The 24038-nt window shown below is 36.0% G+C and overlaps 1 protein-coding gene across 2 annotated transcripts in view; it reads right to left on the bottom strand.

Annotated features, from left to right (window-relative positions):
• The window catches only part of RANBP3L (RAN binding protein 3 like), a 41722-nt gene that overhangs the window by 3817 nt on the left and 13867 nt on the right, over window positions 1-24038 (bottom strand). Inside the window, exons 2-13 of one of the 2 annotated variants that reach the window (XM_066239848.1) lie at window positions 22258-22316; window positions 20924-20963; window positions 19680-19757; window positions 18548-18622; window positions 16336-16407; window positions 15887-16014; window positions 13109-13212; window positions 11181-11265; window positions 7878-7980; window positions 7391-7452; window positions 5809-5929; window positions 3987-4129 (exon numbers count right to left, since the gene is read on the bottom strand). In XM_066239848.1, coding sequence (XP_066095945.1) covers window positions 3987-4129; window positions 5809-5929; window positions 7391-7452; window positions 7878-7980; window positions 11181-11265; window positions 13109-13212; window positions 15887-16014; window positions 16336-16407; window positions 18548-18622; window positions 19680-19757; window positions 20924-20963; window positions 22258-22316 — 1070 coding nt within the window. Of the gene's footprint in view, window positions 1-3986; window positions 4130-5808; window positions 5930-7390; window positions 7522-7877; window positions 7981-11180; window positions 11266-13108; window positions 13213-15886; window positions 16015-16335; window positions 16408-18547; window positions 18623-19679; window positions 19758-20923; window positions 20964-22257; window positions 22317-24038 lie in introns of both variants that reach the window. The other variant, XM_066239838.1, reaches the window with a different exon arrangement.

The raw sequence follows: 24038 nt of genomic DNA on the forward strand, positions 1-24038 counted from the left end.
TCATGAGCCCCCTGCCCTAAGCAAATTCTCTTTCCATCCTCATCCCCCCCCCCTTTGCCCACCTCCACCTTGCCCCAATCCCTACTTTCTCTCTGGCTATTGCCACCCTGTTGTCTCTGTCTATATGTTATGTATAAATATTTTGGATAATCCCTTCACTTTCTTGCATCCAGTCCCCTCCACTTCTCCTCACTGACAGTTGTCAGTCTGTCCCATGTGTCCATGCCTCTGTTTCTATGTTAATTCTTCAGTTTATTCTGTTCACTAGATTCCACATATAAGTGAGATCATATGGTACTTGTCTTTCTCTGACTGGTTTATTTCACTTAACATAATAATCTCCAGGTCCATCCTTGCTGTTTCATAAACAGCTTGGTACTGACATATAGATCAATGGGACAAAACGGAGAACCCCAAAATAAACCCACACTTTTATGGTCAGCTAATATTTTACAAAGTGGCAAGAACATACAATGGAGTAAAGACAGACTCTTCAATAAATGGTGTTGGGAAAGGTGCACAGGTATATCTTTACCTAATTTTTACAATAAAACTATAGTTATTTATTCCATTTATATTAGCAAAGGCACATACCACAGATATTCAACATATTCTTGTTTCCCTCTTCCTTTTACAGATGTTGGGGCTCAGAAAGGTACAATGACTTGTCTGAATTTACACAGCTAGTTGGCAAATTGGCTGGCACTTGGATTCTGGATTTTTGTCCTCTAACTCGGTGCTCTTTAATATAACATGTCAGTAGTTTATGTTTCTGTATCTTTTCACAATTTTAAAGAAAATATTGAAAATTCTTCTCTTTGCTAACCCTCCAGAGAGTTATCAAACATGTTAAAACCCAGAACTGAGAACTGACCAACTATATGCCAATTCTTGAGAGAACAGACGTAAAGTACAGTATATATATATATATATATATATATATATATATATTTTTTTTTTTTTTTTTTTTTTTTTTTTTTTTTTCTGAAGCTGGAAATGGGGAGAGACAGTCAGACAGACTCCCGCATGCGCCCGACCGGGCGCCCACCTGTCACGCCCACCACGGGCGATGCTCTGCCCACCAGGGGGCGATGCTCTGCCCCTCCAGGGCGTCGCCCTGCTGCGACCAGAGCCACTCTAGTGCCTGGGGCAGAGGCCAAGGAGCCATCCCCAGCGCCCGGGCCATCTTTTGCTCCAATGGAGCCTCAGCTGCGGGAGGGGAAGAGAGAGACAGAGAGGAAGGAGGGGGGGTTGGAGAAGCAAATGGGCGCCCCTCCTATGTGCCCTGGCCAGGAATCAAACCCGGGTCCCCCGCACGCCAGGCCGTTGCTCTACCGCTGAGCCAACTGGCCAGGGCCTACAGTATATTTTTTTATTTGCATATTCTTATGTTGCCTTAAATACTTTGTGGGGAGAAACTTAAATATAAATGCAATAAAATACTTTTGTTCCTCATATTGTATTCAATATTACAGAGTTAGGTATTTGTTGACTTGATTGATTTAACTTTTATTTCATGTACAAAGGTGTAATTTTTCTTTAGTAACCTAATTAATAACAAATATTGAAAGAGTATCTGTAATTGAATTATAAACACCATTCTGCTCCTTGACTTTCTTACATTAAATTTTAAATATGACTTTCACTAGTTGATATATTTACTTCCTTTTGACAAGTTCATTCAGATGTTTTCATTTTAGAAATTCAGAACAAGAAATTAAAAATAAAATAACATGATATTTTTTGAATAACAAGTTTACACTGCATAAAAACTATAATTCTGAGGAGATACCATAAGAAAATTCTGGTGAGAATGAAAATTGGTTCAGTCTTTCTGAAGAGAAATTTGTTAAGACAAGCCAAAACCTTAACCTTTTCCCAAGAATATTTACATGTATGTCCACAGAGAGTTTCTTTCAGCCTCCTTAAAGAATTTATAATAATGAAATATAGTAAATAATCTAATTATTTAACAAAGTGGGATTAATGAAATAAATTATGATACATAATACAAAATAATTCTTTTCACCCATTAAAAAAACTTTGGGGGCATGAACTACTATTTAATGACACAAAAACACTTATTTTAATTGATAAATGAAAAGAAGTTTGTATATATGTATTTTACAATCAAATATTAGCTATCTAATCTTCTCAACCACTTTATAAAGTATATTATTATTATTATCTTCATTTTGCAGATGACTAAAGTCACGTTAAGGAAGGGTAACTACCTTGCCTGAAGGTCATACAGTATGGTGCCTACGTACAGTGTGTCTGTAAAGTCATGGTACACTTTTGACCAGTCACAGGAAAGCAACAAAAGACAATAGAAATGTGAAATCTGCACCAAATAGAAGGAAAACCCTCCCAGTTTCTGTAGGATGATGTGGCAGCATGTGCGCATGCGCAGATGACAACGTAACACTGTGTATACAGCGGAGCAGCCCACGGCCATGCCAGTCGAGATGTGGACGGTACAGAGGAAAGTTCAGTGTGTTCTGTGGCTCGCTAAATTTGAATCTGTGACCAAAGTGCAACATGAATATCGGCGCGTTTATGATGAAGTACCACCACATAGGAATAACATGACTCGGTGGGATAAGCAGTTGAAGGAAACCGGCAGTTTTGGTGGAGAAACCCTGTTCTGGTAGGCCATCAGTCAGTGATGAGTCTATAGAGGCTATACGGGATAGCTACCTAAGGAGCCCTAAAAAATCTGTGCATGAGCCCACATCGAACTGCACTGAACAGGTATGAAACTGTGGGAGTTTTCCTTTTATTTGGTGCAGATTTCACATTTCTATTGTCTTTTGTTGCTTTCCTGTGACCAGTCAAAACTGCACCATGACTTTACGGACACACTGTATATACACTAAATACAGTATAAAGCCAAATGTGAATAATGACCATCTCTGGGAGTGAAATTTGGGGTGATTTTTATTTTCATTTATTTGCTTATTGCTAAAAAAAATATCCCGCAATTTAAAAAGACATCATGGGTCTGATACTGAACAGCAGAGACAACCACAGTTACAGTTTCACTCTCTGTCTCTGCCCAGGCAGGCTGCCTGACCCATCCAAAGTCAGGTGATCTGGCTTGGCAGAGTATCATCTCCCTAGATAATAAACAGGGTTTGGACATCATCTTACTCTAACACCTTAATACTCTACATCATTTACTCCTAACAGTGCACTAACTGGTAATTAATAAAACCTTTGGTTTTTCATCGATGATCACTTGCCAACTTTTTTTGTTTTTCATTACTCTATGGAAGCCAATTTACGTGTATTGTTACCTTCTGCCTGAGTCCCTTGGGCACTCAGTTTTCTCCAGTCTTCTCGGGTCTCAACCCAAAGGGGAGACCCAGTCTTTTTCCTGACCTGATTCCTGCCAGTTCTCTCTCTTGTGCCTGGATATCTTGTATTTAAAATCAAGCATTCCTGTTGCAGGGAACCGCTGAAGCTGTGCTCCCCATCCTGCTTCCTTGGAGACCGACTCATGCAGAATTGGAATTTGCTGTTGGACTGGCTAACTTGCTAGCCCTGTGTTTTTCCATTCCTCACTTATCCCTTTCCACTGATCTCAAAGCCGCCTCAGTTTCAGCATTCAGCATAAGCATCAGGCTGTGGATTCTGCTAGCTTCCTGGGAGCCACTCCTGACGGCAGTCTCTTTAGTAACTTTGTATGATTGTTGACACAATTTCAGTAGTGAAGAGAAAATGTAGACGTTCAATGGTATATACCAATACAACTGTCTAGGGACAGGTACCAACTGATTACCATAGATTTGGGTGTTAATATCTAAATTTCATGTAAAATTTAGATCTTGTATTAAACTATGAACAACCAAAATGAATGCCTGATATTTTGGCAGTAATACAGGTTATTATCATGAAACTTAAGAAAAACCAAATTAGTAATTACAAAGATCTAGAAATATAGTAGAGTGGGTAATTCTCTATCACTGGAATTTCTTACTTACCTGAATTAAAAACACTTTGATACTATAGTCTTCTAAGTCAGTAGCTGTTATTCGTAAATTTTGGTGGTTCGCTCTTTGAATCTCCATTTGAGCCCAGAGTTTGCTATTGAGAACCAGCCTCAGGCTGCCCTGGTTGCGCATAACTGAAATAGAAAGTTGATACATCAGACTAAGGAACAGTTGACTTAACCTTCCAGGGGAATTCTGTACTGTTGAAAGCAAGGTAAATCTTGCAGTTATTTTTCAGATTGTATTTTCACTACTAAGTTTGACTAGATCATAACTTGATTTTCAAATTGGACTTTATTACATTAGAGGATTTATTATTGTCAAAATGCTTGAATTATATACTTTTTACTATAATATTTAAAATGATGAAAAGTTTAGAACTCCTTCGAGGACCTAGTGGTCTAAAGAATTTATCCAAGAATTGTTTAAAAGAGAGAAAACTGAAACAAAAACTTTAAGCATTCAGAAATGGGTTAGTTAAATAAATGATGGTACAGCTACTCAAGGTATTATGAACCCTTTAGGAATACTGAAGAACAGTAATTATTGACGTGGAGAGGTGATCATGGTATACTATGTAAAAAGAAGAAATCAGGTTGCAAAGCAATATAAACAACATGAAACAAAAATTTCAAAATATATATATATATACATTTATGTGTATAGAAAATAAAGTCTAAAAAAATATATTGTTAACAGAAGCTATTACAAGAAAATAGGCCTGTAAGTTTTTCCTTTTGTTTATCCATTCTCTGTCTTCTATAACAAACATGCTTTTCCTGTATAATGAAAAATAAAAGTTGTTTTGTGGGTTCTTTTGGCAGGCAATGGGGAGGAGTGGAATTTAACCAGAGTAGAAAAACAACCAGCACCTGTCCCAGGATAATACTTGGTTGAGTTACCTAGAAACCTGTTTGCCAATTACAGACGTGAAGGCTGTTCTCTTAGTCCGAATTCTATTCCTTATCTGTTTCTTGAGCTCAATACCGGACACTCAGCAAACACGCGTATATGTAGATGCAGCTTCTGTCTGTGGTCTCCTCCACAGCTCGGACCACCTAATGTTGTTGACCAGTCAACCAAGCTTCTCTGGCCTTCCCAGATCTCTCTCTTCTGGGGCTCACTTTCGGTCTACACCTCTGAACAAGGGCCGATGTGTCTTTCCAAAAGCCAAAACCTCAAACCTCGTGAGCCTTTCAGTTTGACTGACTCCAGATTCCAGCCATCACTGTCTCTGCTGGATTCAATAATCACACACCTTTATTTCCTTGGAAACGAACCCCTCATCCTGACCCACACACCATGTTTACAACAGCAAGAGTCAAGAATAAGGCAATTATTCTCTTTTAAAAAACTATTTTCTCCTTTTTTTTATAGATAATTTGTATATTTTTGGGGTAATGAAAGCGGTGAATAGATTTTTGTTCATTTCTATTTCTTTAAATAATAACGGATTTCTATTTAGGTATGTGGTGGGCTCTGTAATAGGTACGTTCTGTACAGTATCTCACTGAATTCTCACAATCACTCAATAAGTCATGGAATACTATTACCCCCATTTAAAAATGATACAACTAGGGCACAGGGAGGTTAAGCAACTTGTCCAAGGTCATGAGTTAGTCAATGGGGGACCCAGAACTGGGACCTGTGTACTCTAAACAGGAAGCTCCTATCACATATTGGAAATGAGATTGTTTTCAATGGTCTGATTTATGAACATATTTTATAACACATCTCCAGAAAAATAGTATGCACCTATATTGGAAATTTTACCCTGAGAAATAGCACCCTGCTTTACAGAATGATTCCTTACTTAGTCGTGACTGGAAAGTTCCACAGTCACTGCTTGCTGAGTCATTCAGCCTCAGAGCTCCTCGGCCCCTTTCCATCCAGGACGGCGCTGTCTTGTTGAATATAAAAAGCTTGCAGTTGATCTAGAGGACAATATTTTAAAATGTCAAATATACAGAAAGTTTTTTCAAATTCTTTCCTATACTTTTGTTTGATCTTTTACCAGCATGACAGTTGTTAATGATTTATAGATCAGCTTTTCAATATTATTTAACTTTTAAGAACATATATGTTCTGAATAGTTCAAACATCTCCAACCCTAGTTTCTCATCTGTATTTTCTACCTCCTGTAACGAATAACCACTATTGCTAATATTTTGTTTGTCCTTCCAGAGATATGTAGGTGTATATACATGCAAATATACATATACATTCCCACTCTTTTTTTGTAAATGGTAGAATATTGTACTTTCTGTATATTGCTTTTTCACTTAATACAGAGTGGGAAAAAAGTAGGTTTACAGTTGTGATTACACGAATACAGTTTATTCTTGTATGTTTATTTATTAATTATTCTATTATTTGCCAACAAATAACTGTGAACCTACCTTTGCCCCACCCTGTATATCTATATACACCAACTTTTAAGTTAAACTTAATGTTATTTCAGCCATATAGTTTATTTGAAAGTAAAGAAGTCATGGAACTGTTTGTGTGTTTAAAATATTTTAAAGACTATAGCATGAGAACTGAATGTGATACCAGATACCCTACTATAATTTGAAATTGTTGTCAAATGTCACTGTGTACATGAATCACCTGGATGACATGTTAAAAATGCAGCATGCCAGTGTCTCACCCCTAGTGATTATATCAATAAAGCCAGGGATAATCTGATCCAACGTATGCTTTGAAATACCCTTGTATAGTAAATGTATTAGTACAATAGATTGTGGGAGAAAAGAAAAGGAGAGAGTTTGGAGGAAGAGCAGATGTAGAAACAAAAGGATATCTGTCTTGTTAAAAAATGATTCAGTTACAGTAATTATGTTTCATACCCCTAGGCTGATACCTAGACCACTCAACATTCAAATCCTAGGTATGACGCTGTGGACTACATCTGTGAAATTCTTCATTTACACGACATTCACAACTTGCTTAAAAACTTTCAAAAGGAAAACAAAATTCTTTTACTATCTTGAACTAAAATCTATTTCTCTTATCAGCACTTAAAAACCTTCAGTGTAAATTGAATTTTTAAATCATATGATAATAGCACTGATTATATGAGCAGGTTGAAAAGTATAAAACACAAGGTTGAAGTTATATTATATACAGGGATCTTGAGCTGTCATCTTCCTAAGGAACTAATGTGCATGGTTGTAAACCCAGCAACTCATCTTTCGGCAAATTACATGTACAACTGTAAGAATACAACAAAATACTAGCTTAATTTTTAGAAGCATCAACATTTTTATTTAAGCAGCTTAGTCTTCTTAAAAACTGTATTTCTGCTTTTTTTTTTTAAAAGATGTCCTTGCTGATGGTCACTTTACTCGACATATGTAAGTGCTACTAGCAGGAGCAATGCACGATATACAGACCTTTAGCACATTATACTCGGCTTCCTCCCCCGTTATTACATCAATTTTCTTCAGCAAGCATTCTGGTGGTGATTTAAAAGAGAGAGCGGCAGCTGATTCAATAAGGGATATATTTTCAATAGTGCCTGTTCCTAAGAGAAAATAGGGGGGAAAACACATAAAAGGCCCCATTTTCTCTATTGTGCACGTTCTTTGTGGCCCCTATTAAATACATGTTGCTTCCACCTTTTATAATAATGAGTGTTTCCAAAAAAACCAAAGTTCTTGAGTTTAGGTAAATCTCTTCCATGATTCCCCAGATCATTATGTCAAAAATTTTAAAAAGCTTCCATAGCATGTAACCATATGAATATGCTTTAATCTTTACCAACAAATTTAAAAATACTGGACTATTGCTTTTGTATTTTATAAATAATAGACAAACGACACAGCAAAATAGGAAATAAACCAGTTGAACCAAATGTTTTACAAATGAAATGAGTCTTACTTGAATTTGGAGAATTGAGAGGAGATTTTAGAGTGGATTTGAATGGTTTTTCCTTGGCATGGGAATCATTTTCAAGTTGAGGCTGGGTGAGGTCTTGAGTACCCTAAGTGGGAAGAAAAGATGTATTTTATCTTCATGTATTTGCAATAAACCAAAAGATATCTTTGTTCTTCTGTCTTAACACAGGGCCAACAAACCCAACTGCTGTGTTTTTGTTTGGGCTTCCTATGTCCTGAACGGGAACTTCTTCCCTCCCCTCCGAGGACCTTGGTACTGATCCTCTGGAAACAATCCAGTTACCCCCAGCCTATTTCAGGGACAATGGGAGACCTTTTAGAGCCCAAAAGGAGCTAACAAGTGTTCCATGCTACCACCAGACTAACCTGATACCTATAAGGAGGTGTAACTATTATCTATTTCAAGTTATCTCAGTATTCCCAGCAACTCACTGTTTCTATGCACTGCATTAAAAAATAAAATAAAATAATCCAGAGAAACCACTGAGCTGTCTCAGAGATCATTTCGTTGCAAGAAGCAACCCAAAGGAGGATAGACACTCAGATAACTCAATCAATAAAGGAAGGAGAGTTTATTAAGCCAGCGGAGCACATGGAGTTTGTAGTTCCAAAACACGGGCTCCCCGAAGTTGATTTTCTTACAGGTTATATACCTTTACAGTATCTAAGCAAAGTGCATGTGATTTATTTGTTTAAGGTTTCCCAGGACTCAAGGAGAGGGAAGGGAAAGTTTCAGTGGAGTAAACAAGGGGAAAGGGGTTTCCAGATCACTGGCCATAGTTACATACAGATCCTGCTGTTCTCATTTTGTATTGTAACTATGGAATATCACTGGCTGACTCTGTTACCCCAGCTGGCTCCTTTTCCTTGTATTCTTTTCGTTTCTTGCTTCTAAGCCAAGAGGGGGCCTGCCCCTCCTCCTACAATTTTCATAGAAAGAATCTTAATTTTCCTCCAAGGCAGTTGTTGCCAATAATCGCTTTTAAAGGTCTCTGCACAGGTGTTATAATCTAGGTCTATATAAAAAAGACTGAGTAGTTGCCCTGCCATCCATGATAATGAATAGCCTCCTGCAGAACCGGAAAAATTGAAATGTACTTAGGTTTATATTTTTTCCTTTATAAACTAAAGATTCTTTTACATCAGGGGTCGGGAACCTGTGGCTCGCAGACAAATCTTTAATAAAAAAAAATAATAACGTTAAAAATATAAAACATTCTCATGTATTACAATCCATTCATTTCCTATTGCTCATGTTCATGGTTGCGGGTGGCTGGAGCCAATCACAGCTGTCCTCCGGGACAACACCAAATTTTTATTGGATAATGCGTAACATACACGGGTCATTGTATGGCTCTCATGGAATTACATTTTAAAATATGTGGTATTCATGGCTCTCTCAGCCAGAAAGTTTCCCGACCCCTATTATACATTATTTAACTGAACATCAAGATATTCTGTCAAAATTGGTAGAGATAGGTGTAATTGTTTTCATTTTAAGAAAATAGAAACTAAGGCACAGAAAGCTTAACGACTAACTCTAAAAAACCTATGACCAGCTAACAAGTCAGGAGGATACCCTGACCTGCAAATCACAATGCCACAGGATTATAGGATTAACTAGAGGACAAATACAATCTATCTCTATTGCCCCTGTTTTATCAACTTAAAAGGTTAGGAATCTCAGGTTCTTTTGTAAACCAAATGTAAACTGCCCATAAGAAATATGCACAAATGCAGCCTCAAAGTAAATCTATGATCCTGACTCGTTCCCTTGTACTGGTATGTCTCTCTTTACAAGACTATAAGCACCTCTAGCATATGGACTCCTTTAGCTTTGATCATGTGGTTTTCAACCTGGCTATGTGTTAGAATCACCTGACACCTGGCCTCATGCACAGACATTCTGATCTAATGGCTCAGGGAGATGCCCAGGCATAAGAAATACTTTAAAGGTTCACCAGATGTTTAATATGCAGCCAAATTTGACATTTAACAGCAATATTTTATATAGCATAAAAGCACAGTACACTTGTTAAATTGAATTGAATGTTAAGGCTGATCCTATGAGGTTTGGAAAGTATTTTGCTTTTGTCTGTGACATCATGAGGAAGCTGTGACTAACCAGTGACAAATTTAGGAGTAAAGGTTATGAAGTAAATGTGCCTAAGTAAATATATTGCCTGAAACTTCACTCTGGAAGCTGGTCCATTCTGGTTCAGATGCAAATGAGTGGGTCAGCAGCTCGGGGATTACAGGTGTTGACCTTCGATTTGGGAGTGGCAGAAGGGTACCTCTACTGAAAAGCCATGGCACTACTCTTGGAATTGAAGTGTAGCTTGAGGCCGGTGGGGAACAAAGTAAATCTTAAAAGTGACTGATTTGTGGAAGCCCTAAAAATCTTGGAATAAACTGGCCTCCTGAGTTGGTCCTCTTATTAATCTGAGCCCTTTCACGGGTTTTTAATCTCTACGGTCTCCTTGGGGCCTTCATGTAACTATCAGCCATAAGGTAAGCTATCCATCTCGACCGACCTTAGCCAAGGTTCTGGTCTGGGTAAAAGCTGGAAAAGGTCTGAAGATGTGACGGACCAGACTAAGGCAGAGGCTCGTTTGCTCTGCAGCTTTCACTTTGCTGTAGATGCTGTAGTTTTTGCCCCAGCAAAATGCTGTTTCAGACATGCCCAAGAGGGCAGACCACAACTGCCGCATGCAGTAGGATACTGACTATTGGATGAGGACGGCAGTAATCATAGTTCAGGAGTTCTCCACTGGGCAGGTCTGTTCCCCTAGGCAAGTGATTTTCCTCTTAAATCTAGCCCTTCAAAAGTTATAGTAACACTTTTTAGAGTGAGAGCTTGAAGGAGAGGGTTGTGGTTAATGAGAAAAAAAATGGCAAATGATTTTAAATTCATCTTGTTATAAAAATGCAATTGAAAAACTATATTAAAATATTATTATCACTTGAGCTTATCTAATTATTGCAGATCATTATGGGATTGTTTTGGGTACCTTTGGTTTAATACAAGTCAAGAACTATTTAGTATTTCTCATCAGTAATAATGTTACAGTTATACAATTCTCTTCCTCTGTGGAATCCTTCCTATTATTCTAACACTAAAACGAGCTTCCCAGGGGAATCTCTCCAGTTAAAGAAAGAAAACATGCCTTTGAACCTAGGAGTTAAAGAAAATGCTCCAATTTAACATTATTTTAATTAACTTGTCTTCAGAAATTTGAAGTGACAGTTCTCTACATAATAATAGAAACGTTTGCCAAAATCTTACCAAAACTCTTTCTACCATGTTTTCTCCAAAAACGAAATCAGAACTGCAGCTTTTAAAAGAATGCTTATCTTCATTTGATTGACATCTAAGAAAAAAATATAGGCATTTGTTATTTTATTTTTGTGTGTGTGTATGTTTAATAGCTTTTTAAAATTTTGTTGTACCTTTTGCATTTTTCCTTTTATCAATGATTTTTTTCATTTTTTAATTTAAAAATGTTTTTCAATTATAGTTTACATTTAATATTATTTTGTATTAGTTTCAGGTGTGCAGCATAGTGGTTAGACAATCATATATTTTATAAAGTGTTCCCCCTGATGTTTTCAGTACCCACCTAGCACCACACATAGTTATTACAATATTATTGACTCTATTCCCTGTGCTGTACTTTCCATCCCTGTGACAATTTTGTAAATACTGATCTATATTTTTCATCCTTTCACCTTTCACCAGTACTCCCTCCCCAGCAACCATCAGTCTGTTCTCTGTATCTATGAGTCCGTTTCTGTTTTGTTTGTTTGTTTATATTGCTCTTTGGACTCCATATATCAGTGAAATTACATGGTGTTTGTCTTTCTCTGATTAACTTATTTCACTTAGCATAATACCCTTTCTATCTAGTCAAGCTGTTGCAAATGGTAAAATTTTGTTCTTTTTTATGGCCAAGTAATATTCCATTGTATATATGTACCACTCTTTTTTTATTCACTTGTTTATTAAATACTTGGGTTGCTTCCATAGCTTGGCTACTGTAAATAACTATATATCTGGAGAAACCTAAAATATTAATTCAAAAAAATAAATGCACCCCTATGTTCACTGCAGCATCATTTACCATAGCATTTGCTATGTTAAGTGTATGGATAAAGCCATTTTAAACCTTAGCAAGAGAAATCATCAGATGACTTAATAGATTTATGTAAAGTAATTAGATTCATCTAATGCTAACTTTCGATTATCTGAAATTAATGAGAAATGAAGAAAAAATTGAGACACGTACTTTCCAGGAAATAGTAAAACTATTTGACAGTTGTTACAACCCAGGCTGAGACCTGTCCACATAAGTCCTGTGCCCATCATTGTACTGTGTGATCAACCAGGCGGGCTGCCCAACCCTTACCTTTTTGCTCTTCCAGCACAGACTCTCCAGTCTCTAATCTCCACTCTCTTCTTCCCCAAATCGCCAATGCTTTTAGCAATCAGAGGTCCAGGGCAAAAGCAAAGCCAATGTATATATATTTAGTCAGCTATACTTATCTTTGCATTGGCTTAATTTGTTGTTTATCTCCCAGAAATGTTTTGTTTGTTTGTTTGAATGTTAAAAGTGTTTTGCATGATGAGACACTCAAAGACATTCAGCTTCTCTCTGCAGCAGATGTACTCCAGAGTCCACAGTGGGACCCGGGTGCACAGTAGGTGAGTCCTGCGGTTCGTACACTGGCCCTGACCACGTGAGTCCAGGTATGTCCATGCTAGTTTCAATCTTCCCTCAGATCAAATGTGCCTTCAGCACTGGTACATATTAACTTTCATTTTGCATATATACTGTTTTCTTTATTGTCTACCCAACCTATGTCAATAAATAGGGCCAAAAGTAACTTAAAAGAAGGGAAAAAAGAATGCCAGCGAAAGAGGAGGAAAGTCTAATCTAATAGATAATTAATGCCTAACTAAATACAAATGTAGCCGTACCTGTCTGAAATATTCTCACTCACATCAACAAGGCAATGGAGACAATCCAATATTAATATGATGATAGTGAAATATTAGAGACTTTTGAAAAGTGTTAGAAACTTGTGTTCTCTATAAAATCTCCTTTGCAACAGAAATATTGGCAATTTATCTCTACAATGTGAGAAAATTATTTTTCAGTAAATGGTTATATACCGCTAAAAGAAAGCAAGAAGGAAAAGACAGCACTTACTTACCCTATTGATGTAACACCCAAAATAATTTGGTTAGTAGACAGCTGGACTGAAATTCTGGCACTTGGCAAGTTGTCACTTAGCAAACAAGAGTTCCTCTCAGAAATCTGAAAGAAATCCATCAAAAAGTTCATTTAAATTGCTTACTTGGGGGGATCAGACAAGGAAACAATCGTTATAGTTAAATGTATTGAAAATTTTCTATGTTCTAGTACTGCCCTGAGCATTAGAGGTATGTTACCTCATTTTCTCCTCACAACAACTCTACACACTTTGTACATCTATTATTATCTTCATTTTACAGATGAAAAACTAACCTAATTAGAAGTTAAGTGACTCGGCTAGGCTTGGGCAATCAGGAACGGGGCTGACATTTGAGCCTGAGTCTATCTGACTCCAGAGATGATACACTTTATAATATTTTAGAAATCCCACTCTTTTTGTTCCTTTTACCTTTTTAGCCAAATGGAATTCATTCTCATTTTCAGATTAGTAAATCTGTCTTTCAGGTCTGCCTAATCCCTGGAAACATCCTAAGAGCTTCACCATCACCACCATCCAATGTGAAAGGAAACTTCATCTCTTCACCTACAAACTCTGGACTGGTAACATAATTAATTAGTTACTCTGATGTGTATATACATGTGCACATTACCTGCATTAATGTATAAATGAAGGAATGAGCGCTTTTAAAACTGGAAGAAACCCTATAATGATCTTATCTAGTGTCTCCAATGTTTTGTGAACACCTCCTTTCCCCTACCAGATATTTGCAAAGATTTGTTGTAGGGAGCTCATATTTTTAAAGGCAGATGGGGTCTGTTCCCACTTTAATATTATATCTACCAATAGAAATAATTTTGAACACTTTTCTCATTATGACAGAATTTGAGAGCTGAGAAACATGTATCAAGAGAAAATGTGTAATTGATTAGCAGAGATCAAATACATGTTCATGACTGAGTCACTCAAAGGATTTATCTTTCAGCCAAAATCAAAGTTTTTACTCTTAGCTTGCTTAAAGTAGTTTTTTAGAAATATATTGCTTACATTGTCACAATAAGTGGCTACTGATAACAAGATGAATAAAAATTCTCTGATTTTGATATACAAGTTAATAAGAAACAAGAAATAATGGTGCTATAAAATTTTCACTGGCTCTATAAATTACATTTATTTTGTCAGAATTTTTAGATAACATTTAACTTTTCTTTATATCTTCAAAGGTCATCATTAAATAAAAAATTCAGTGATGAGCATATTTAATTAGGCTTTTTACTTATTAAAAATAAGTTCTATTCATGACCTTAATAAGTTATTCAAGAAGACATGCTTACAAACAATAGCCTGAAAATTTCTCTTATGCTGAATCATTTAGGTAGAAAATGTGATAAATATATTAAATTTTATTATTTAGATATGCAACAAAGATTTCAAAAAATCATACCAAATAAGAAGTATTAATCTACCTTTGATATCATAACATGTAATAAAAATTTTAATCTATAACTTATGGTAGTGCTGTTGCAAAATCAAATGCATCATAACATTGTAGAAATTAGTCGATATATCATACTTTTCTTATAAATTAAAAAATTAAATAACATGCATCACTTCTTAAATATATAAAAGAATTTAAGTAATATTTAGTGATGATTATTAGAAGTGAAAACTTTTAATAATATACTGATTTAAAATTTAAAACTTGCTTTACTTACAAATCACATCATAAACCATGCATAAATGATAAAGTGATTTTTAAAATTCACAAAGGGCCTCATGAAATTATATCTTTACCAATAAATAAATAAATAAATAAATAAATAAATAAAGATTTCAAAATATAAAAATGTTGGCAAATGCTGAGTTCAACTCCCTCACTTCACTCACAGAAAGAGAAGGTTGGGTGCTTCCTTCCAGGAATGCAAGCATGGGTGGTAGCAGAGGTAGGATTACTACACATCTGACGTTTGTCACTGAATTCATGCAATCACTGTATTTTTAACAGTCCGTGTGTTGCTGTCATGTTCAGTAAGGAAAAACAACACAAAACTAAGTGACCAGCCCTCGATAGTTTAGCTGGAAATAAGTGACTGGTGGGGTTAACTCTCAAATTGTAACTAACTGATCTTGTGTCTCATTCCCCTCAAGTGTCCACTTCCAGAGGACACAGCTAGAACTACAGCAACAGAACATCCCATCCCCTATCAGCATGGCCTGAGCACAATGCCCACGAAGCATGACTCAGCCGCCCACAACAGTTGGAAGAGAGAATTCTTATCTGTCTCCCAAACCCTCCCAATTCTACTGTTCCTGTGATCCACAAAGATGGTCCTGGAGTGGATCCCTGGTGTGACCTAAACCAGCAAAGCCACAGTAGGAGGTCAAGCAGTTGGGGATGCAGCAAATCTCGGTCCCATTTCTAACTCCTGACTCCTGACCTCTGCCACCTCATTGCTCCCCCTGTTCTTACATGAGATCAGTGCCCCGGAACAAGGACCACTAGGGCTCCCACCTTCTAAGACTCAGCTTTGCAGCTTTGGAGAAACCATAAGACTTATTCCTGGGAACAACCTTCCAAGTTAAGGAGACACGCTAAATGAGTTTAATGGGGGCTTCCTGCAACCCAGTCCAGGTGTTCTTCCAGCTCGACCGTGGATTCTGCAACAGCACAAAGCTCAGACAGCCCCTAATTCTGGCTCCAGGACCTACAACAGCCTACTAAAAGACAGGTGGGAGATTGAGGTCAGTCCTGCCATAGCAGAATTTTGTTTTTTTTACCTTATTTTTGTTTTTTTCTTTAGTCTTGCAATGTTCCGATGCGTTGTGTCTTACTTTTTCACACCTTTGACCTTGAGGTTTCTGCAACATAGCGGGTCTTAGAATATGGTCAGGATGTTGCACAGGACCTTAACAGGACAGAATTAAAAGCCAGTTTTTCTTTCTTCCATATCTTTGATTAATTTAATGATTATTTTCCAAAGTTAGAATTAAATGAGGGCTTAATATTAACTAAGCAAAGACAAACTAGACAGTGAATTGCCTACTACTCACCTCCAGTCAAAATTTTACTCAATATAACTGTTTATTTTGACCATGAGACTTGGCTTCAAATATATTCATGTTTTATCACTCAGCCTTACCTCATTCCTCCAACACACACATATACAGATTAAAATATAGATGGCGAATCTAATTTCTGAGGTTTTGGTAATGGAAATACTACATACCTTGTTCTGCACTGTTCATGTAAATATTCCTTTGCACAAGAGTTGGTGTCATAAAAACATTATTTTTCTTCACTGTAAGAAAAAATATTTAGAAAAATTTAAATCTGAGATTGGGTCAGTTTCGGCACTTTTTGGGTTTTAACAGTCCTTCACTGAACTCATCAGTAGATGTCACTGTTGGCACTAGAGTAGCAGGCTTTGCACAGGGAAGTGCTGATCCTGCTAAAATGGATGAGTTTTGCTACATAGTGAGTTTTGCTACATAGTTCTGTTTACTGTCATAAATGTAGGTGTAACTTAGGTCACTAACAGAATAGGCTGTCTTTAGAATTATGACCTAGAGTACTGAGACGAACTCTACATTGACAAATTCTACTGAGACAAAATCTAAATTGATAATGAACCCTCTGTGTGCATTGATATATTCTTCTTATAGAATGTTATAAAATTGTTAGCAAATTCTGCCCCTCTCCTCACTTTAACAATATCCGAAGATAGAAATAAAACCATTATGATACGTTATTTTTCTATGAAGTGTGTTTGTGGTGTAAGTGGTGGTGGCTACAAGAACAGAACTACTATCCATTTCAAGGAGATCGCCTATTGGTGGCAAATTGCAGAATCAGCAACCATTGAGCATTTGAGAAAGGGAGATGAGAAAAGAATAAGAATTGCTTCTTCAAAGTATTATAACCTATTACACACTTGGGGGTAGAATTGCTTCTCTAATTCAAAATTCAATTAAAGGTGCTTATGATCTTTATAATTGAAAAAAAATGAATGAATGGACCACATAAAATTATACAACTTTTCTCCATTTCAACACCACCAACATTCTGCATATATATACAAAGAAATGGTGCTTACTAATATGAATGTTTCTTTATTCAGTCTTTCCTTTTCTGTGTGTCTGGTTTTTTTGTCTGATTAAAATAAAAAATATTAAAGCAGTTATCTAGATCAGTGGTCCCCAACCCCTGGGCCGTGGACCGGTACCGGTCCATGGGCCATTTGGTACCAGTCTGCAGAGAAAGAATAAATAACTTACATTACTCCCATTTTATTTATATTTAAGTCTGAATGATGTTTTATTTTTAAAAAATGACCAGAATCCCTCTGTTACATTCGTCTAAGACTCACTCTTGATGCTTGTCTCGTAAGTTCGACAATTATATTTAAAAATACCACAGTTTTTATGCCAGTTGCATAATTTCATTTTGTGCATTTATCCATCCCACCCTAAAGGCCGGTCTGTGAAAATATTTTCTGACATTAAACAAAAGGTTGGGGACCACTGATCTAGATAACTGAAAACCATCCCTTTGCTTTATGCACAAATACAATATAACAAATCCTCTAGGATTAGGACCCCGATTCCTCTTAATGTCTGTAAGGTATCAGTGAGGTTTATAGGAGGCCTTTTAAGTTAGAAAGCATCTCTTCTGTATCTGAAAGGTGTCTGACAAATTGTTGCTTAATCATTCATAGAATGATTAACAAAAACATAAATTCATTAATTTGAAAATTTGGCGGTTCCCAGGTAGATGGAGATCAGTTAATAATTCAGAAAAAGTTTGTATTTTTCATTCCTGGTGGTAAGCATCACTTGCAAAAGGCAGTTGATTGTTCAGTAGAAGCAAAAACACACAAGAATATAAATCATATTAATGTAGCAAATGTTTCAACCATTTCAAAGATTTTAGTATAATAAAATAGTTTTACTTAGCAAAGTATAATTAATTTCAAATTAAAAATAAGTAATGTTTTAATTAGTTAAAAATACAAAAAATTATATTCTAAACTTTAAAATATAAATCTAAACCATAAACTTTAGAATAAGAATCTAAAGCATAGCTGTATATTTGGAATACTATATATATATTATAAGCCATAGACATGAACAAAAATAAGTAAAATTAAGAAAGTTATTCTATAGGGCTGCCTTATACAATATATTGCTATCATAAATATGAAATTCTAAAAAAATAAAAAACCCAAGCTCAAACTTTTCACCAATAATAAACAAATATCATGTCTGAATTTGTGGTATTGTTAAGGTATTCTTCCATACATACTTTGCTAAATCCTCTATTTCATATGCCACTAAAATGTCAGCATTTTATAGTACCTGAGAAAGAAAGATCATCATTAATGAGAATGGATTTTGAAAAGTCAGAGTGTCAGGCTTAAGGTTCTAGAAACTCTTTATTACCTGGGCCAGTAGGGGGGAAGGTTGGGAGGTCAGTGAAGGATGATGATCTCATTCGCTTCTGGGACAAGGTTGACACTAAAAGCAGATTGCAAACTGAAGTCAATTAGGAAGTGGCTTTTTGTTTCTTTTGATTTGGATTTTTTGCTGTTTCAGAAATTTTTCTACATACTTGTTTAGAAAAAAAAATCTGTATTTTGTCAATAAAAATAAAGTGTGCATCCGGTAGGGATTATAAATGAACTTCTATTCAACTCAGTAAATTTTGAGTGCTCACTCTGTTTAAGAGACTCTATCGGGCATGAAGACAGGCTCAAGGAACTTAAAAGTGGAGGAGACAGACAGACGTAAACAGGAATAGCTGCATTACAGGGCAGAGGACAACGCAATCAATCACAAAAGGAACCACTGGAGTGCTTTGAGTGGAGAAAAGAGGCCAACTACATCACTAGTTTACTCAGAATGCAGTAGTCTTATGATGAAGTTCTTAGAATAAAATGCCATTTTAAAAGGCAGACATCTATTTATTTAAGTAGACAGTTACTTAGGAGAGAGTAGCCCTTTTCCCTGCAAAGCTAATAGAGACTGAATGCAGAAACTCTGTAACCATAGCAAAATACAAAGGGGGGGGGAACCAAATCACTTGCAATCCCATGACCTAAAATAGCCATTGCTAGCTTTGGTCCTTTCAGTGATTCTTCAATGTTGATCAATTGAATGTAGTTGCTATACAATTCATTTTATAGACTGTTGTCTTCATAGAGCCATGTATGTTATTTTATTATTTTTTTAATTTATATTTATTTATTTTAAGATTTTATTTATTCATTTGAGAGAGGAGAGAGAGAGAGAGAGAGAGAGAGAGAAGGGAGACACAAGGGGGGAGGAGCAGGAAGCATCAACTCCCATATGTACCTTGACCAGACAAGCCCAGGGTTTTGAACCGGTGACCTCAGCTTTCCAGGTTGACACTTTATCCACTGTGCCACCACAAGTCAGGCTAGAGCCATGTATTTTAAACACCATCCAGTGGGTAGATTTTTAAAAATTATTCATTTGAAAAGTTTCTTAGAAATTTTATACTCAAAATACACATAACAGTGAACATCCGACAGTCAACAAACACTCTACCTACCTCCTCGGAACTGAGAATCTGTAGTGTGCAAAGAAAAAGATGAAGACCGTATGCGCTTTCTGGAAAAACCATTACATTCTGCAAGAAATTCAATGTGAAGGGTAAAATTGCTTTCAATAACAAATTATCCTCGACCTATAATATAGGGAGATAAATAGCATTTCCTTTTGTCTACACAAATTATCATTTGATAGCATGTTAACTCTTAAAGCACAATTTTAAATAATGGGGTTCATAGCTTGGTGATTATGAACTGATAAGTCATATCACCCTAGCATAAAGCCATCAGAAACAAGTAGTTGCAGCAAGAAATTGAATTCTGAGATTGTGTAGCGAATTTTTTTTACGTTGAGGCAAAGCAGCAGAGAATCATGGGATTTTTGAGTGGCTAACACCACTGTTCTTAGGGGCTCCCAAGTTGTCTCTCAAAACAAAAACCAGACTACTTTCATGTTTGTTTTTACTTTTATTTTAATTTGGAAATATTTTCAAATTTACCAAAAAGTTGGAAAAATAGTCCAAAGAATTGTCTAATGCCCTTTAACCAGACTCACCAATTGTTAATATTTTGCCTCACTTGATACCAGTTTCTGTCTATATACATATTATTCAGAATCACCTCAGATTAAGCTGTGTATATTATGCCGTTCATACCTAAATATTTCAATGTGCATTATCTAAGAATAAGTATATCTCTTATATTATCCCAGTATGATGACCAACTTCAAGAAATTCAACATAATATGTAATACTCTTATCTACCCACCAAAAGTAACTCTGTCCGTTGACTAATAATGTCCTTTATAACATTTTTCTCCCCAGTCTAGAATTCAGTCCTGAATAGCATGTGATTGTCAGTCTTCCATCTGTGATGGTCCAGATTAATCCTTTCATCTGGATTAGTTCCTCAGACTGTCTTTGTTATGAAGAATTTTTTCCTCATGTTTTAATAAAACTGCTTTTTCATTTTGAGTTTTAATGCAGTTTAAGCTACATTTTTCTGTTGTGGTTTTTAAAATTTATTGAGATAATACTGGTTAATGACATTATATAAATTTCCAGTGTGCAATTTTATAACATAATGTTTGTACGCCCTATTATGTGTGAGCACAGAACACTCTCATGTTTGAACACGAGAAAGAAACATTACGTTTTACACAGGCCATGCCACATGCCAAACTGCTTGTGCCTGCTTATTTTCTTTGTGTAAGATTGATTTTGAAATACAAAGTCTATATCATTACCATGTTCTGCAGCTTCATACAGAGCGTCTTCCGCGGGTCTCTGGAAGGAAACAAAGCTGCTGATGAGAGCTGTTGGCTGTTTTCACACCAGACTTCCACCATTTTAACTGTCCATCACCCCGTCACTTTCTGAGAGAATTCTCCAAGCCAGGTCTCCTCTGCCAGGCCAGGACCAAGCTGCTCACCTTTACTCACTAAGCATGTATTCAAAAAAAGCCAAGTCTGGTAGAGCAGTTTTATATTTCAGCGACTGCAGAATCCCTTGCGGGAGCTTTTGAAACACCAGCTCTCAGGATGCTGAAGTGGTTGACCCTGGGTAGGGCCCATGAATCTGATTTTTCAACAAGGGCTTGAGGGTAAGAGTTCTTTGGTTAGTTAGTTTTGTGGGTAGTGACATACATTCCCTGCATAAGCAAGAACCAAAAACAAGGAAATACTAATTAAGGTAAAGTGACTGCTACTAATGTTATCGATTGTCTTTCAAAGCAAGAGATTTTAGTATGATGTTGAAAAAAACCAGATAGGGTCCTTAAGATTCCTTTTTAAATAATATATTACAGAGGACTAGATGAAGAAGGTGTGGTACATATATACAATGGTATACCACTCAGCCATAAGAAATGATGACATTAATGTCATTTACAACAACACGATGGACCTTTTGAACATTATACTGTGTGAAGTAAGTAAATCAGAAAAATCTAAAAAAATATATAATTTCACACATAGATGGGGTATATAAACGAGATTCATAGGCATAGATAAAAATGAAGTGGTTACTGGGGGTAGGGCAGGGGAGTAAAGAGGGACAAATATACAATGACAGAAAATGGTTTGACTTTGGGTGATGGGCACACAACAGAATCAGCAGTTCAAATGCTATAGAAATGTTTACCTAAAACTTAAGTACTCTTATTGATGAATGTCACTCCATTAAATTTAATTTTCTAAGTAAAAAATAAATGAATAATATTCCATAGTTTACAAAGTATTTAATACCCAGTTTTAGGCTGGATTGGTGGTGGAAATCCATGAGGAGCCTTAGCTTTCCTAATCTTTTTCAGTTCCACACTTTTCTAAGTCACTCCAAAAAAATGTATAATTTAGTATAAAAATATCATAGCTTTGAGACAAGGCCACAGACTTCCCATTTCAACCAAATTGCTGTCAGTAAATCTCTACTGTATAAATACTCTGGAGGCATTCTTTTGTTAAGTAAATACTAAGAGAATAAACTTATTCAGTAGGGATGTCATTTAATATAGCTAGCTTCATGAAATACAATTTTCTTTGTCAAAGTAAAAATCAAATAAAGAAAAGTAGCCTAATCTTACCTTAAAAGTTTGTTCTCTCTTTTTGAAAACAAATATTGGTTGAGCAATGACAGATTTTTCTGCAAAAGAAAAAGATCAGGCAAGAAATGAAATCATATTCTGACAAGTCTAATTAATACCAAATAAAACAATTGAAGATTTTTTTTTTTGTTTGTATTTTTTTCTGCTTTTGGGCAAAATCCAAAATGTTTTGCTTGGATATTATAAATTGCATGTTTACAAATGATTTTAATAGTTCATCACAGAAATAAATACTTGGGGAAAATAATAATAATATATTTCCATAAATAGATCATCCCATTAAAGGAACATGAATTAAAAGTTTAAGAAAAACAAAATATAATTATCGGCTTTAGAATCCCACCAGGACACAGTGATTAACATTCTTTACTTTTAGAATAAAACATTCCAAGGGGTGAAAAATTTCATTTGATAATAGTACTCCTACTTGGATTCAATCTCCAGATATAGATGTCCTGCAGTCCACCCTTAAAAGTGATCTAGAAATAATTCATATTTCCTTGACTAGAGTAGTCATATACTAAGTCATGTTTCCAATATTTAGGCTAAGAATCAGTCTTAGTGTTATAAAGTAGCTGAAGTTTATCTTCAGCCCTAGCAATCTTATTAATCTTTTAAATTTTCCTATCTTAGGACAATAGAGAGAAACTATTTAGGGTGTAAATGAGTGATAACAGCTTTAAATATCTGCACTCCAGAATTCTTAGGGAAAATGGTTCTTAAGAAGTTGGGCTCTGGAGTTAGGTGGGCATGTTTTCAAATATATGTTATACTACTAATTGCTTTATACTTTAGGAAACTTAATCTCTCTGCACCTTAGTTTCTTCAGCTAAAAAAAAAAAGATTAAAATAGTACTTACCTCACAGAATTTATGTGAAGATTAAATGGATTTTAGACCTAATTACAGGTACTTAGATTTTTAACAAAAGAAACAAAAAAGGATATTAAATATGTGGTATGCCACCAACCCCCATTTGAAAACTCATACCTAACATTGCTAACTTACAGCAGTACTTTCTTGATGGGCCCAAATATGACCTCAAAACTCTTCTCTTTGTAGGTTCCCAGAAGCCATTACCAATATTCCGTCCTGTCATACAAGCTGAGATAATTTACCATCCCTAGGCTGAAGAAATAAACCTCTAGCTGAGTTCAAGGAACTACTAGACAATCACATTGTTTAGATGCCAGAAAGGGGTTCTCCTTCCCCACAGTGTAATCCATAAGAGAGTGTCACACACTCTGCCAGCTTTGCCAAGCTCCTGGGGCCATGCGAAGTTGATACCTGCTTTCAGTGCAATGCTTACTGCCCCTCTGCCAAGTGACCCCCAGCACAATGTGCTCATAACATATGGGCAATCCCAGCCCTGTAAAACTACAGTTCAATTCTGTGTGCTTTCTCAAACAAACCCCCTTTCCAGCAATCCCATGAGATCTAAGAAAGGAGCTTGCTAGTGATTTTGAAAGGAAATAGTCTTTGTGAATGTGTGGGGACATACTTATGAATTAGAATAATGAATGGGCCACTTCTGATGTGGACTTAGGTTAGTTATTCTTAAAATAGCACAACTTGGCCTAACCCTAGACAAATAACATGACTCTCTCTCTATCAAAGTATTCAGCTAACCATGGGCAAAAGCGATCTTCAACGGCAGCTTTAAGGAGAAAGTCACGAAGTGTTATTCGCAGCGTGGAAGGCATATGGTAAAGTAGGAAAGCCACTTTCATTCATTAACTCAACACATATTTATTGAACATC

Source organism: Saccopteryx bilineata, chromosome 1 (assembly GCF_036850765.1).
Source record: "Saccopteryx bilineata isolate mSacBil1 chromosome 1, mSacBil1_pri_phased_curated, whole genome shotgun sequence".
Classification (NCBI taxonomy): Eukaryota; Metazoa; Chordata; class Mammalia; order Chiroptera; family Emballonuridae; genus Saccopteryx; species Saccopteryx bilineata.